Here is a 17,557-nt window from a genome sequence, read left to right as displayed (position 1 = left end):
AAAAATGTTTGATATCATTTTCCATTTCTGTAATTAGTCATGTCCACTTGATATAAAAAATAAGATATTTGCTTCATTTGTCTGCATGTATGAGCATAACTTGGAATACTCAAACGTTGTACCAATACTTTGATTGGACAAATATTTTCACGTGGTAAAATCACCAAGAGCAGCCCATACACGGAATACTGAGCTGCATTAATTAGCAATTACTTGCCTGATGCATTATCATCAATGTCACCCATAAACAGAACATCTTAAACGCCATGACTGGATTCGCTTAAGCTTTGTGTAAAATCAAAATGTTTCATAATGATAGTTTTTCGAAAATAATTATGCCAATATTACATCATTTCACGGTTTTGTAAATATGCGCAATGTTTTGTGAAAGGCGTTTGTTTGAATCGTTGTTTCAGAAATGTTTTACAGACAGCAGTGTTTTAAAACACGATTTGTTTTTACTGCAACCCTAGCCTGCTTCAAGCATTATCATTACATACTGGTTAGGCATGTTAGTTACTTTAAAAAACGGTTTGTTTCCTTGCTAGCAAGCCGCAAACACCTTTTTAGTACTCGTTACTTGAATTCTTTTGAATCGTTGTAGAGTGAGATGGTCTAGTGAAATTCCCCCTGATGTCATTTGGCTATTTTCGTCCCACCGCGGACTACTTTCGAAACAAATAAATGTTTTCAAGATGTTTAATTTGTTACCAGTCTGCTGTTATTGCGGTAATTCTCTTACATACTAACGATACTCAAACAATGTTTCTGCGCAGTACGAAGATGATCAAAGCCACCATGAACGACAAGTGACCCGACACAAAAGAAGTCACGGCGCGCGAGGTCGTCGACTCCACAGCGCCCTCGGTGGTTGTTGACCGCGTTGTAGATTTTGTTGTTGTTTCCGGGAGCGGAATAGGGTCCATATAGTAACCAACACTATCCCAGAAATCACAGATATCTTCCTCGTAATCCTTTATTACTTCTGAATTTGGCGCCTTAATCATGATATTTTCCCATGGCGAATTCGGGAGGAACTCTGAAGAAAATATTAAGTATTTATCAGACAGGAAGAGCAGAATTTTACGCCCCGGAATGAATTCACTTTCATGTATCATTAATACTCAAACAACTGGTCGTTAAAACGCAACCTTTCAGAGAGGATAAATCTGTGCCCACAATATCGCCTACCTCCGGGTTCTAATTCGTCGGCCTCAAATAGTTTCGGAAAGAACTTGGCGTAAATTTCCAGGTTCCTTGCGTGTCTCGGAAGCTCCTCAGCAGCGTTGGTTTCGTCGGTGTATATCGGCCAGTCGGTGAAATCCCCCAACGGCGTCTCCAAGTCATTAGAAGGACTTCCGGACCGACTGAAACTTCCCCAATACGTACTCATCTGATCCTCGACCAGCATATCGTTTGACGTTGGTTCATTCCTGAGACAGTGACTGTGGTATGTCATCAAAACAGGCGTAGTCAGGCTAACACGCAAGTATAGAAGCGGGAGCCGTGACTTTCTACCTAGTTTGTGGAAGTGGTGACTTTTAGAAAAAGTCAAAACTATTTACAAACAGATGTAGAAAACGGATGGTGTGTGAACTATTCGCTACCTATAAATAGATTGAGGCGTGTGGTGCGAACATTTCGGTAGGCAGTCACCCGGTGACAGTGATCCAAATGTTATAAGTAAAATTGATGAAACTTTCTCCAAAAACACTACGATCTACTTGTCATGATGCAAAAGGCTTAAACCAAGTAGTTTGTCTAATAATACTGTTTAAGTGTCATTAGTCCAAAAACCGAACACCTGAGTAATTCTGGCAAGAAGATAAAAAATATTTGAGTATTTTCAAAAAGTAGAAGTGCGTCACCTCTGCAATGATTGTGGGTCTTACTCTCCACAATTGCATCAAAAATGATGACAGGATTCAGGTAACAAGGTGGGACATGACACAGACGAACAAAGGTAACGAATGAATATTGCATTGGCTGACGTCAGTGGTTCTCAAACTTGGGGGCGTGAAAGCATCTCATCTGAAGGGGTGCGCGAAGCTGCGGTCAAATGAAAAGATTTTCGCGAAATTTTTCACTGCCATAAAGGGGGGCGTGTCTAAAAGAGTTTGAGTACCACTGAGTTAAACTCTGATAAATAGTTAATTTGATCATTTCTATCATTACAAGTGTTATTGTACATTACGCCATCGCGGCCTCAGCTTATAATTACCGCCTCCGTTCCGGCCCATACAGGCTTTCTGTTCTCGGTTCCATTATCAGATGCCAATTCGATTACATTAAATGATGATGGAAATCATGTATTAACGACAATAGCACCATTGTTATTGTTGAAGAACATTCTTACACACTCCTGAAGAGATATCTAACGTCACTGCCATGGGTTGAATAGTAACAATCCCCAGTCGACTGGTTCCGTGCTGCACAAGTCCCATCGAGTACTGGATGATCATCAGCGTAGAAATATGTTTTTGCTGAATTGGTAGAAGTCGATGAGGCGTATCTGTCAAACAGAACAGAAATCCTCGACACTGAATCGAAATTCTCGTCCTATCTTATTATATCCCATGAGGAGGCCGGAAGTTATGTATCTGTACGCATCCAGAAATAACGCATGTAGGCTATGACTATTGACTTTACGGAGATCCATTGTTTCTTACCGTGCAAGCGCTCTGCTTGGGCAAATGAAGTAAAGATGTGACAGTTCTATGCTGAACGTTTTGGCCCAATTTTCTCCATCATTAGGTGCGTAAGACTCCTCATATTTCTGCACCACCTTATCTGTAGTCCCTACGCCGAAGAGGTAGTAATTTGCGATCTGCAGCATATGGGTAAGAATCTATTATTTTGTGGTGTTGGCAAAGACACGATATCGCATTGCAGGCCTACATATGAATAGATTTTGTGGAAAAATTTTCACATATGAATCAAATTGGTTTCAAATACATTTTTCCGCGGCAACGCCATAATTAACGATAATGCTTCGAACAAGTTGAGTTGTTGCCAAATACTTTTAACGATGTCACCATGCTTCAGATGCGGATGGCCTGTTCGACTAGCTTAGGCCTAGAATTATAACCGAAATGTTCACACTATTTCCCCAAACGTTGGCGGAGAACTACAGTTGAACATATCTTGGGCTTTGCGACTCAATTGTCACTATAGTCTCATCTATCTTTGCGCCTTGTAAGCAATGTTCCCTCTAATTTTTCACGAGTCTGCGCGCACTCACCAACTCACTGCGCGACCCCCTGGACAACAGTTCGTAACGACTAAAAAAGGGTCGTCACTTCGGATTTTTTGTGCGCAGCGTAGGTTTTCTGTGCGCAGAGACCGTGACAGCTCTACGCAATTGCGCGCGCACGTGCGCAGCTTATATAGAGGGTACATTGCGTGTAAGGCTAGTTTGAAAAATTCGGAACTTGAGTAGCCTATGTTCATTATTGCGCAACTAGCGAAGGTATAATTATCAGTAAGTCACCCATAGCTATTTTGCTGGCGTATGTCGAATGAAAAACCGACTGACTTGCGCACTATTTCATCAAGTGTAGACGTAGTGTGACAGCTTACATCAGTAGATAGAAATTGATTACCGCAAATATCGTCTTGTTGTATTCCAGCGCGGGAGGCAAAATATACTCAATAGTATGTAATTCCTCGGTAGCCACGCCCACAATCATGTCCTTCCCGGAGTTCCACTTCCCGTCACGATACAGATGAAGGGGCTGGTCCGTAAATTCCACCCCATCAATCACCGGTCGATAAGGCTCTACCATTGACATTGGGTCCCGAGTCAGAAATGATCGAGCCATTATAGAAAATTGCCTTAAACTCATGCCTGTCGGCTCCGCAGTCCTAGCAACATGCAATGCGAGTTAGTTTCAAGTTTATTACGTCCGCATTACTACGTAATGGGTAGGCCTACGTGCCATTGCAGTTCAGGTCCGATATTTTAAAGACATAATTTTGCGTAATGCTGCCGTTCGTGCAAAATAGAACGGATTTTCGTGCTGTTGGACATAGGTTTATAATAAATTCAAACTATATATCATACGGTACCACAGTTGAAACCAGACATGGAGTGATTACTTCATGAATGTAATCGATTGCGATTACGATTACTTCTGAATCACGCGATTACGATTACGATTACGATTACAGCAAAATCAGGAAGTAGTCGATTACGATTACGATTACATTGGGAAAGTAATCACGATTACTCACGATTACATTTATTTTGCATCGTAGTAGTTATATTGGAAGACAATACATGGATTGCGCTGAATAGGCCTAATGATATAACAACTGTCTTTACAAAAGATGGGACATTTCCTTGTTACGTTAAAATGTACCCATTGCCCATTTTATAGAGGACGGTTTATCGCACACAACGTTTTGCATTCTTGCCAGGTCCATAACTGCCGCACCCCAAATTCCCCAATAGGGTGGGGAGCGTGGTTGGAGGGTAGGCTACTCAAAAGTATTTCGTAAACCAACATAAATTATAGAGTATTTTCGAGAGATTTCATTAACTTGGAAATTCTCTTTGAGCTTTGCGATTTAAATGTCTCTAGAAGTCTAGGTAGATTGATTTCGAAATGCATACGTCTCCCCCTCATGAAATAAAGCATGTATCATTAATAGTAATAGGCATTTAGGTGCCATTCAATACCGCTCCTCGACACATCAAAAGACATATGCAGTTTCGGCCAACATGAGACTCCACGAAGTGTGCTACTAAAAAACGACATTGGCGGAAACTTAGGGTATGTGTCCATTGTCAATAGCCGCGCTGGGTGGGCGTGACTAACAGTCCATTCCTTTCAATCTGAGCCCACGACGCAAATGTCACCCTGGCACCCACAGAGCATTGCACATGACAATTCGTGAGTGCGTCTCACGCAAGTTTTTCTTTTAGTCTGATATGCTTGGGCCACTGCAATCAATATCTTTTGGCTATATAACAGACCGGAGGTCACGAATTAAAAGCATACAATAAAGTAATTATTGCAAGATACCAGATGTTATAATTATGAATTACGCGCCCTCTGCTCTTCAGGTTAATCTGGCCATCGGGCGCTGAGATAGGAATAAAAATGCAATATAATGCAATTACCAATATTATTGAATAAATTAAATCTTCAACTTCAAAATTGACTACTCTATGGGGGCACAAGACCAATATTTAGGTGGGGGAAACTTTTGCGGTTTTGATCCTGATTCTAACCCACGCTAACATGGTATAAACGTCGATGGCTATGGCGGCAGGTCCAAATGTTCAGTAAAAAATTGCGAAATAGTGATTGGCGCCCGTTTTGAGTAGAATAATATGAGAATAAGAGAAAGTGAACATAAAATTCTGCCTTCAACCTAATAAAGATAATGTAATGCAGGCTGCCATTACGAAAACGGCAAACCAACGGCTCAGTTATGATATATATCAGCAGCTGTTGATTTTAATCCGCCGTTGTGGAAACCGTAATGTTTTATTTGACGAGTACAAAATTTCAAGCCTTTGTCTGGTGTAGGTTCGTACCATATGGGCCTACTGCTCGCCAAGCAGCAAAACTGAAACTGCATTTAACTATAGAATTAGAACTATTACATTCTATAGTTTAACTAAGCAGAACCAAACTTCAATACACAAGTTGCTTAGGCAGAGAGGTGATTAAGTAGCCTATTGCGAGGTAGTGGTGTCTGAAATGTATTGATAACCCGATTTACAGCACGATGGGTTTTCTTACAATCCCACTATTGTACACCGAATATTTATTTACTATGTGTGGACTGGACACTTCTCACGCAAAGACGAGCAAAGCTAATAGGCTACCTCTGACGTAATAATGAGCAGTGGCATTAGAAAATCCGACGCTTGTGCTCTCAATAACTGTTATAATATGTATTCCTTGTTCACGAGTGTTCAGTTTATGTCACAGTCCTTGTACAAATAAAAAGTAATCGTTTTGTCACAAAAAAATCGATTAAATATGGGAAGTAGTCGATTACGATTACGATTACTTCGGGATTTTTTCGAATGTAATCGATTGCGATTACGATTACTTGAAAATACTGTAATCGTCGTAATCGATTACGATTACTAATCGCGATTACCCCATGTCTGGTTGAAACCATTTCAAAATCACACCATGCATGTTAGCGAAGCACCAAAGTGTTTCAATGTTGACTTTCAATCATTTGGTATGACATTGAAATCAACCCAACATTTTCAGCTGTGAAATTCACCACGTAACAAAAATTTAGTTGAGCCGATTTTCTAATATTCCTTCTACCATATTCCTTAGGAAAACATGTATCTGGCATTTATTTGCCTCAAGTGTCGTTTGAAAACGTCATTTTAAGCTTTTTAAACTGCCCCCACCATGTTTTTCAAGCTGCTTTGTTGAAATTCCTATTAACTGTTACGTCATATTGATCCATCATTCAATTCATAATAGTTGGTTGTTAGCAACAATCATCTTCTCAGTCTCAGTTAGTCAATATTGGCTACAGCAAGCAATCTCAAATTCCTTTTCGTTTTGTTCTGATTGTGGATCTGGTGCGTATAATCTCATCGTGAATGTCAATATCACAAATGTAATCTGCCTGCTGCCTGAGTTTGATATATCTGTGGTCTGTATATCAGTTTCAAATAAAGTTAAGCACAAAATATAGATAGATGTAAGGTTTTTTTACTCAATAACTTTACTTTGGCATGAAGATTGGGGACAAAGATAGAAACTGGGCATTTCATGTAATCTGCGAAACATGCGGATGAAATATGGATGGATGGCTAAGGGGATATCAGCATTCAATGTCATTTGTTATTAAAAAAGCTAAAGGGAAATTCGAAACCTTATGGATGACTGTTATTTCTGTATTGATGACATTCCAAGGTTCAGAATAACTAAAAAATTACTTGACATTGCATACCCTTCTATGCCATCTACTCTAAGCACCTGTTCCGTATTGCATTAAGTTTTCACTGCCCAAACTATCGGGCAAAAAAAAGCTCCAGGAGACTCAACACGGCTTAAAGATACAGAAAATGACTCCGATGACGACTTCAACATCTCCCATATGGATATAAATCCAAAACCACACATTCGTAACCAACACGAACGTGATGATTTAGTCGGGACTCACTAAATTAAATGCGGAAATTCTGACTCCAAGGTGGAAACTGGGCAACGATGTCCTTCGCCGAGAAAAAGGCATGAACGATTTTCACTGTATTCCGTAATACCAGCAGATTTCTCAGTCTTTAGACCCAAATTATGCTAACAAAGCCACTTCGGAAAATTTTTGAAGTGTTTCCATCCTTTTATAATCTATGGTAGCCTCTATTTGTGCATATTCCTTCGTTTTGTTAGTGGATTTGTACGTCCAGTAAGGAATTATGTGTTATCACAGAGCAAGTATTAGTAAAACGAGAAATCACAAAAGGAAAGAATTTTTTGTATTTTAGTGATTGGTTCGGAATAGCAAAACACAATACATAAAAAATTTTACTCAAATAAAATTTTGCAAAATTTTGTTACATGATGTTATTTTTGGTCCATAATAAGAGAAGATTTATCATTTCACGGACGCAAGTCACGCAAGCAAAACCACTTCTGACGATTTTTAAAGTTTTGATTTGTTACTTGATGCATGAGTAAGCTATAATTGATTATTTTAACCTTTTCATTAGCGTTTTCTTACCTCCAATAAAGAATTATTGTGATTAATACGGAGAAATTATGACTAAAATCAAAAAGTAGAGAAATTGACATTTCTTCAAAATTTGGGACACTTCAGGAAAATTTTTTGTATTTTGGTAATTAGATTGGAATATTAAAACACAATACATAAAAAATTTTAGCCAACTAGAACTTTGGAAAAATTTTGTTACATGGTGTTATACATTGTATTTTTCCTCTTCTCTACTAGTTGCTGACGATCTCCCCTGACGAGTGTCAGTCAAAATATTCAGGTTCGTTTCAAAATGAGTAATTTAGCAGCCTATAGTATTCGACTGTAGATTAAAGTTCTGTAGCTCCTAGAAGCTCTTTTAAGGTAGGGTTACCATACGTCCTCTTTTAAGAGGATTTGTAAGTGTCCTCGAAGGACGCCTAAATGTCCTCTTTTTGAGAATTTGTCCTCTTTTTTGACATTTTTGGTTGAATGTACGTGGAAATTGGACTGAGATATAGCAAATCAGCGGCCAAAGTAACGGTCTCACGAGTTTTTCGGGACTTGAGCTAGAAAAATGACCTTATTTTATTCAACCGACTACTAAGTCGGGAAAATTTATCATTTTTTCAGGATGTTACTCCAGTATTGTAAATCGGAAAATTTCGAAAAAGCGTCTTATTTTCAGATTTCCAAAATATGGTAACCGTATTTTAAGGGTCAAATCAGGTTACAATCAACCTTGCAATCGACTCACATCAAGCATTCCCGTTCAGTCAAAGATTCGTTACATCGCAATGCCGTTAAGAGCATGTTGGTCACTTCGATAGACTCTTCAGGAGTTTGGTAGGGATACACTGCCGGATTACTTTGCTGGATAGCATTGTTGTACAAAGGCTTGCTTACTGCAGAAAGAGTGTGGAACATCACGGACTGAGCGCCAGCGCTAGTTCCTGCTATTGTGACCTGTAGGATGGAAACGTGAAGGGTATTGATATAAATATTAGATAGAGCTAAAACTATCGCCCAAATGGCCGGAAAACTATCTTTTAATTGAAAAAAGTTGGTGCGCCCATTATCTCGTGTATCTTCATCAATTATAAGTATTTGTGGATGGGTATATTCCTTCCTACTCTAGGAAAATGAAGCCTAGATCTGATCTGAAAATATATCCAAACTGGATGCTTAACTTCCGCATTAATAAAGTGGTTATTGTGTATACATTGTCTCTTCTCCCATCAATTTGATATTCACTCATTTGGTCATATCTCATTGTGGATCGCACAATAAAACTTGCATTAAAAGTTGGTCGTGAATTGAAATAGGTTGGGAAGCACTGTATTAGGATATCAATCGTGTAGTTTCTTATACGCACCCCCAACGCTAACTAAATCAAAACCACTAACGGCACTAACCCTGAATAAATCTTGAGTTAGTTAAATTAGTCATCATGGGTATACCTAAGTAAAAGTAGAAGTAACGTCGTATATTTCTACTCAGGTACAGGCACAGGCTTTCCAGGTTAGTAGAAAGTAAGAATTCTAGGCCTAGTTTTGCCTAACTCTCTAAAATAACCGGATTAGATCCGAAGCCAGTCGCGATGTTATAAATCAGCTGTGAACTCAGTCGAGCGAACGTCCAATACTTTGGGAGGACTTTCGAAGAGTTGCATATATGAATTAGTGCGTCCATAACGCGTCATCACGTGCTGCTGTTACTCACCTCGCCATGGTTGTAGTTCTGCCGTGTTTGCCGTGCTCAACAATAAATCCCATAACGCCGCGCTTGCAACGAAATAAGGGTTGTACGGTTGTACCTAAATGCCTTATCATGATGTAGCCTATACGTCGAATCCGATCTATATTCCGTTTACGGGGAGATATCAGATGTCCGTTTTGGTCAAACCCCGTCAACTTACCCTGTTCTTATCACCTCCAAAGTTTTCTATATTGTCTTGCACCCACTGTAGTGCCAGTTGCTGGTCTTTAAGTCCTTGGTTGCCTTCAATGTCCGGTTGACCATTTTGTCTGTGTACCAGAAATCCGAGAGCCCCTGTAGTACAAACACAGCATTATGGCTGAGAATCTATATGGGTAGAGATTGGGATTGCCATGAAACTTTGATAGATCGCAGAATCGTGTTGCTATATTTTTCTAAGCTAGCCTTTTTTGTACAGCAACAAAATTATGAAGATGTTAAAAGATGGTATTGCAAGATTTTTTCGCAGATTGGGTCTGATGTAGGCCTGCTAAGCTGTGACCTGGTAGAGCGGCTATGATTTGGATTTATTTCTTCAGTGTGAATCTAATTGGAGTTGGCGTCGGCTTATGATGATACCATAGTGGAAGAGGACTTTGATTGATGTTATTAGGGTTGCATTTATAGCAAATGGTGTTTATATCGTTCAAAGTATGTTTTAAAAGGTGTTTTAAACAAATGCCTTCTAAAAAATTGTGTTTGTGAAACGGTATATACTTATGCCATAACTTTTTTTTAAACTTGATTGGCGCTTATCGCTATTACAGTCATTTGCGCCCAGTACATGAATTTCATTAATGTCAGATGTCTTTTAGCTTTTGCTCCTTCAAATTGATCTTTCGCTGTCATCTTTCAAGAGTTTGGCTCTCTCTTCCTCTGGGCTTTTGAAGGCGCTGTATTTTACAGCGGGATCGGCGATAAGGAGCCCAGATAATCCCCCGACACATAGAAACATGGCAGAGCCGAGACTCGAACCAACAACCATTGGTTTCGTGACTGCAGTGTTAACCAACTGCGCCACCCGCTTCCCCCAATTATGCCATAATTGTGTAAATAGTTTTGAATAAAACATGAGCTATGAGCCTGTATGGACTGTTTTCGCCTAATAAAGTTGACGTATATGATGTGAAGTGGCTGGAACTAGGGCTGGGCACAATGATTCGAGTACTCGAATCTGAATCGAGTATTAATGTTAATGATTCGAGTCGAGTAGTAAAAGACGATTTTTTCGAGTACTGAAATTATACGCTCCTCACCACTGAAAGTTGATTTATCAACGAGGTGTTTATCAGCGATCAACGAGTTTATGCTAATTTCACTGTTGAAACCTTGAAACCTTGATTGGCCGTATCGTAGCCTACGAAACATGAAGTACAAAGCTAGGAACGTTACTGGAAATAGCACATTTCCGAAGTCATGATCATCACACAATATTGTCACCAAGTGCAATGAAATCGGTATGGTCGAAAAAATAACAAAGTATCATTAATATGATGGATAACAGGCATTATATTCTTTGTGGTCGCTTAAAAGGTACATATTTGAGCTTTGACAAATAATATTCGGTTATGACGTCATACTGAGTGATACTCGATTACTCGACTCGACTCGAAGCATTTTACGTGATTCAGAATCGAATCACTCAGGTACTCGATTTTGCCCAGCCCTAGCTGGAACCCAAGAAATTGTCGTCTATTCAACAGTTGTAGCATGTGGATGTAGATCATTGGTACGGAATCAGTGCCAATGATCGCCGACCGAAAAAAAATGCTGCATAACGATGTGGTCCTCGTTAGAGATATTTTTGGTCTGTTCATTTATGACAGTGTTCGGAAACCTTTTTCGTCGAAGGGGCCATATAGTTACTCTATATTTTCAATTGTCATTTCCAATCCACTGTAGCATCACAATTAGGGATTGGTGACGTCATGGATCAAAACAAACAAAAAGCAATAACAAAACATGTTTTAACAAGGGCCATATCTTACACATGTTATATTTTAAATTTATTTTGTTTTAAATGCAACCCTAGATGTTGATGATCAGCAAATATCTGGTTTTGCTACCGGGTTCGTAGCCGAGAGGGTATTTGTGCAACAAAATTTCGGGAAGCACTAACCTAAACGATAATTGATCGATACCACGACCATGTTCGTAACCGCGGCCAATTCACTGCCGTCGAGAGCTGAACTGGTTCCCCGACCATAAGAAAATCCTCCCCCGTGAATGTACACCAAGACAGGCAACTGCTGACTCGGCTGCTCAGAGGAATCGGACGTGAGATTGACGCTGATAGGAGAATATACGCTCAACACAAGGCAGTCCTCGTCCATCTGCATATACACATATCAACATTGTATCAGTGCAAAATAATGAACTGATAGTGCTCAATTATACCAGTTGCTACGCTAGGGCTGATACGGAAATAATATTCGTCAGTCTTTTTCATTGATTTCATTGCATTAACATATTGAGGCTCACTCAATATCTACATGAGGCAATAATGGCATCACATGTGGCATGCTGGACAACGCGGGAACGTAACTAGACTTGTACAACCTACTTGGTTTTCAAAATGCGGCAACACGGGAACACTTTTAAAATCTTGCATCTGGAACTATCTAACGACCTTCACAATCCGCAACTAGCTATTGTTGATAATACGAATCACTGAATTGCAAACAAGCTCAGAAATATTGGAGATAATAGGCTACTCTGCATTTGAAAAGGTCTGGGATTGGAGTTTGAAATGGGAGGTCTTTCGACCCAAAAACTCATCCCTGGCTAAGCCATTATTAGTAACGATAACTCTGAGCTAGCCATCCCCACAAGAACATCACACAACAGATCACCGGTACCGCGATTTACGCCAAACGACAACACGTGTTTTCTAGTCGTTCTGCCACTAAATATTTGTAAAATCCGCAACTGTATAACTAGTTTGTACAAGTCTGAACGTAACAGTATGGGAGGAAAATTCGATGCCACAGAATATTATGATGGTTGACCTCGATTATATAGCACATGTGCCGAAAAGCCGCATGAACTCTATAAATTTACTCTAGATTCGGTAGGTAATACTGTCTTAATAGACTTGTGGCTCCTATTTGAGGAGTAAGGGGAACTGACTTTTTCCTATAAACAGTGTGTATAATAGATGAACTATTACATATTCGACTGCCAAAATTGAGTTGGCGACTCCGGAAATGGGATGAATAGATAAATATCACTACTCAGGAAACCAGGTGCGCTTTTAACGGGGCGACCATAAGGTGGTAGATCATCAGGCTTATATTGCAAGAAATTAGTCGACATAGCTCCCCTCACAAAAGAAAATGCTATAAATCTATAAAATAAAATCTATAAACCCACCGTGATCAATTGGCATAGAGGATTATCAGGAATGACACACGCAATTTCCGGCTGGTGACATTGTAATCCTCTATTTCTTCTGGCGGTTATCGCCCTTGGATTTTGTATGGGGACGGGTGGCTGAAATCTGTAACAGATATATTTTGATATCCATTTATTGGAATATCAAGATGTGGTCAAAGTAGCAAGCGTGGCTAATCAAATAAAAATATAAGTAGGCCTACATGCCGTAATTTTCTACTCTGTTACAATTAATTAACAGTCGCTAATTCCAAGGCATATCAAAACTACTTCCCGCGGAAGTAGAAAATGACCTGTCTGAAAAGCACCTAAGTGCGTAAATTTGGTGGTGTAGTTTCACCTACTTTTGGCAGTTAATCCTTTCCAAATTGGGAGATGCATATTCGTGATTAAGAAAAAGACTATGTTCTACCGTTCAAAATCCAAAGTGCGAAAATAAATTTGTTTTGCTTAAAAAACTTCTTCATTATATATGGAAGTATAGTACACAACAGATACACCTACGCAAGTAGCGCAAAGCATGCCAAACCTATTTGAGTAGGTAACTTCGATAAAGTAGAAGTACTTCGTGACTATAACCACCCCTCGAAAACTCAGTATATATATACAGTGATTTAGCCTGCATTATGACAGTCGAGAGTCAGGAAATGATCGCATCTTATATTGCATGATCATATGGACAGAAGTGAATATCGCATTTACTTCCTAAATGAAAGAAAGTCGTCCGTGAGCGTGCGGGCGTGCCCATGGGTTTCATTTCCGACTTGAACACTGTGACGTAGCATGTGTTGGTTACATAACAATTGATCTTTTACATCACGGAATTGATTAAAAAGAAAACTCAATTTTCATCTGGCCTTCAAAATTTCCATCTTGCCTGTGCCACATTTCGCTTCACCTCCTAATATTTCGTAAATTAACTCTGACTCGAACATTTCTATAAATCTATTCAGAAAATAATACGTTCGTTACATTTTTAGTTATTAATATTACCATGTGAATCGTCCCATTTTTAATTCGAATCGTGCTCGGCGAAAGAAATTAAGTTTGTAAATGTCCGTTTGCTTATAAACCCTGTGAATTGTTTTAGTAACATCGCAGAACATTGGTCTCGATTTTGAAGTAGTCTGAGTGAAAGCAATTAAATAAAATCCTCCTTCGACTCCACTCAGGAGGTGTTTTGGCACCTCTCACTACGACTACGGCCCCGACGAGTGTCACAAAACGACTTTTACTCCGCCTCCGGAGCCTCGCTTACTAGGCTTCGGCTGTGTGCCCATTCAAGAATTATTCAAGAAATTATTTCGGATGGAATCTCGGATCACTCGAACGCGTACAAGAAGCTGAATATAGGGTTGGGGCTGTGAGCAATTATGAAATGGAAATTAGTCGGCCGAAAGTCCGTATTTTAATTTGTTGGTCCGTTTAAGTACAAAAAAATGAAATATAAATATAAATCAATGAAATATTCTGCAAAACAACATTGCGTTACCATATGAATTATACTGGGAAACCAAGTCACGTGGATGAGCGACCTAATCGACCGTAGCAAAACAAGCAGCAAATTGATTATCCATATAATAAAGCAAATGATCTGACAAAGTCGGATCGACATGCTCTGGCGGATATAAGGCATAGTCACGGTGAGCATGCGCACGTGAATATTTACTTACCTCAGTTCTCCAATTGGAGGCTCAGCATAAGGTATTTCATAAAAGGCGTGAGCTTGCTCATTCGTAGTTCCTTCGACGTCTCCTGATGTGGTAGTCACCATGGGATTCGCATATGTTGATATGGGCGGTGCTGCGAAGAAACAATACGTTCAGTCGTTCATGTTTATGTCGAAATTGCGGATATGAGTAAATATTGCTGTAATAAATCATGACATGTCGTGACTGTCCGCAGACCCGATCAAAACACCGTGATTCGACACGGGTTACGATGGATATTTCAAGCCGTATTTCACGTATCGAATGATATTATTTTAGATAGTATGACATGTCCTACAAAATATGCGAAAACTATATTTGGAGTACAGGCTATGGACATCTTCTGAAATTCAGTCTGGTTCGATCAAGTGCCGAGATTGAGTTTGTCTCGGAACTTTGGCGATAAACTTGAACCTATTGTTTCATAATTTGTAGCTCACCCCTTTCGGTCTCTTCGATCTGAACTAAATCATCTCGGACAATTATATTTTTCAACTCTTCCTCGATGTTGGATATTCCCGCCAAGTGAGATACCATTGCAGACAGAGCTTTAGCGAATGTATCATCCCCTCTACTCAGCGGAACCGAGCACAATAGCATACAAAAAATTATTGCAGTTTGGATATCCATCGTACAATGTGTAATGTAAATTGGCAAATCGTCTTCCCTTTGAGGAGCTGTTCAGAATTAGAACGAGGTCGCACATGAGAACCAATGCCAACGGCTTCGTTGCAATTCGATTATGAAACTCTAGGCTATACGATAGGTAACCTACCAACTACATATGAGATTATCGGTCCTCCGCTTACGTAGGCTTGTTTATATTGGCAAACTTTTATATTCTATGGAATCAAGGCTGGATCCTACACCGCGACATGAAGTAAAGGCCTGATATTACCTCAATGGTTTTTGACTTGGGTTCGATCTAGCGTTGGGGTTTCGGCGGAAGTCGAGCTTTTGAGATAGTTTTGATACTCATGCAATATATCTCGACGATCAGTCCTAGGCGAGTCCTACGCGGCCTGTGTTCCACCCAAATATGCTAAGAGAGAGTGGCATATTCCAATTAGAAACCGGACAATCCTGCCACTGGTTAACACCGTCCAGACGCATAGTGATCGAACAATGAAAACTTGGGGTTAATGCCTCCTTCACAGCCTCGTAATTTTGTTCCTAATGATGTCAATTTTGATATTTGAGGGTTACATTTTCGGAAGCTGTAGTCGCAGAGTCGCGTGCGATGCATACTTGTTAGAATTGGACCAAATTTTAGGGTAACCTGGCAATTTTATCAGTGAATGGCTCGAATCCGAAAAAATGTTATTTTTGAACAGCCCTTTTACAATGTAGGCTACATGTACATTGTACATTAGGGCTGTTCAAAAATAACTTTTTTTCCTGAATCTTGCTGGTTACTTGATTAAATCGTTAGGTTGCCTTAAAAAACGACGCACACCAAATTTGAATTCATTCCGGAGTTATTCCAGTTTTTCGGATATAATTCTTAGATTATCCACCAATCAAGGATAATCCCAGAATTATCGAATAAAAACTGAAATAACTCCGCTTCTACGGCTTGGAATTGAGTCAAATTTGTTTTGCATAGTTTTTGAAGACAGCCCAACAATTTCATGGGGTTGGCAGAAAAATTTGGAAAAAAAAATTTTTTGCGTTTTTGGGCAAATCCAAAATTTTCAAACTCTACGTAACCCGCGAATATTTGTCGGAATGAATTCAAATTTGGTATGCGTCGTTTTTTAAGGCAACCTAACGATTTAATCAAGTAACCAGCAAGATTCACGAAAAAAAGTTATTTTTGAACAGCCCTATTGTACATGTACACACTGCGGTACAGTAGGAGTGTTCAAAAATGACTTTTTTCTCAAATTGTACTATGGCTACTTGGTAAAATTGTTAGGTTACCTAATTGAAGCCTGCACACCAAATTTGGTTCAATTCCAACCAATAGCGGCATTGCTACAGGAGAAGAAAGTTTTTTTTACTATTTCAAAGGTTATACTTTAGGACAAACATTGATCTCTAAAGATGCGGTACAAACTTAGATATTTAAACTACATACAATCAACGCAACATAAAATGAATTATTCGACAAGGCTCAGCTTAAATGATTGTGACAGCGACCAAACAGCCTGCCCGAAACGGCCACCAAACAAGTTTGCTGCACAATCAAACGAAGTGTGTTTGTTGGCTTCTGCTTGTTATGTTTCCACACGTAAAACTGATCATTATGCGCCATAAATCAGAAATAAACATTGACGAGTATCGAAGGTGCACTTCTTTTGTGAATAACTCTTTGATTCAGCTGTTAGCTGTACCACTACTCGTTATTTTCCGGATGTGAACTATTGCTCGTAAGCTATATTCGTATTATCTACAAGACATAGCGAGAAACAACCATTAGGGATGGTGTGAACCTCTGAAAGGTTCAGGTTCGTGTGAACGCGAACCTTTTTGAAAGGTTCTGTGTGAACGCGAACGTGAACCTCATGACGTCACGTGACGTCATATTGCTAATTCCAACCCTACATTTCAGTGAAGTGATAGCCTATATTAATGTAGGCCTACACGATACCATGGGACGACTCGAGTCACATATTGCCACAATGCTGAAGTGCATATTGGCGTTTTAAATGTAGCCAAATGTATCAACTGGGGCATTCAAATGATATAATAATCCAATAAAATCAATATCATCCGTCGCTTTGCCAACAATTTCGACGAGGACTTGCAAGGGGATATAAGTTTACGCCTTAACGGTCTAGGCCAGACCGGACAATGTATTCGGCGTCTGATTATTGCTGCGCTGATATTGAGCAGAGTGTAACATGGGTTTCTATACTTGCTACCGATAATACCCCATTAACAAGTTATACAGCAGTAGCCAACACCCCAATCGCACGGATTTGGTTTTTATGATACAATAAACATATGAAATCAAGATTGACCCCGTACGCCTGCGTAAAGTAAAAATTTTTGAGATTGCCATGGCGCATCCT

General features: G+C 39.5%; 1 protein-coding gene across 1 annotated transcript; it reads right to left on the bottom strand.

The window, feature by feature from the left end:
- Positions 1-685: 685 nt before the first annotated feature.
- On the bottom strand, positions 686-15,274 carry LOC145438949 (para-nitrobenzyl esterase-like). The gene is made up of 11 exons (XM_080316349.1): positions 14,981-15,274; positions 14,505-14,634; positions 12,811-12,937; positions 11,558-11,771; positions 9,599-9,732; positions 8,438-8,646; positions 3,603-3,864; positions 2,670-2,827; positions 2,357-2,512; positions 1,192-1,433; positions 686-1,039 (listed from the first exon to the last, which is right to left on the bottom strand). Exons 1-11 carry the CDS (start codon positions 15,168-15,170, stop codon positions 756-758), a joined length of 2,106 nt encoding a protein of 701 aa, XP_080172475.1. The 5' UTR covers positions 15,171-15,274; the 3' UTR covers positions 686-755.
- Between the last annotated feature and the right edge of the window lie 2,283 nt (positions 15,275-17,557).

Source organism: Botryllus schlosseri, chromosome 5 (genome assembly GCF_051294905.1).
Source record: "Botryllus schlosseri isolate E-star chromosome 5, Bs_hap1, whole genome shotgun sequence".
Classification (NCBI taxonomy): domain Eukaryota; kingdom Metazoa; phylum Chordata; class Ascidiacea; order Stolidobranchia; family Styelidae; genus Botryllus; species Botryllus schlosseri.
The sequence above is the reverse complement of the archived record's forward strand: the minus strand, read 5'-3'. Positions and strand labels throughout refer to the sequence as shown.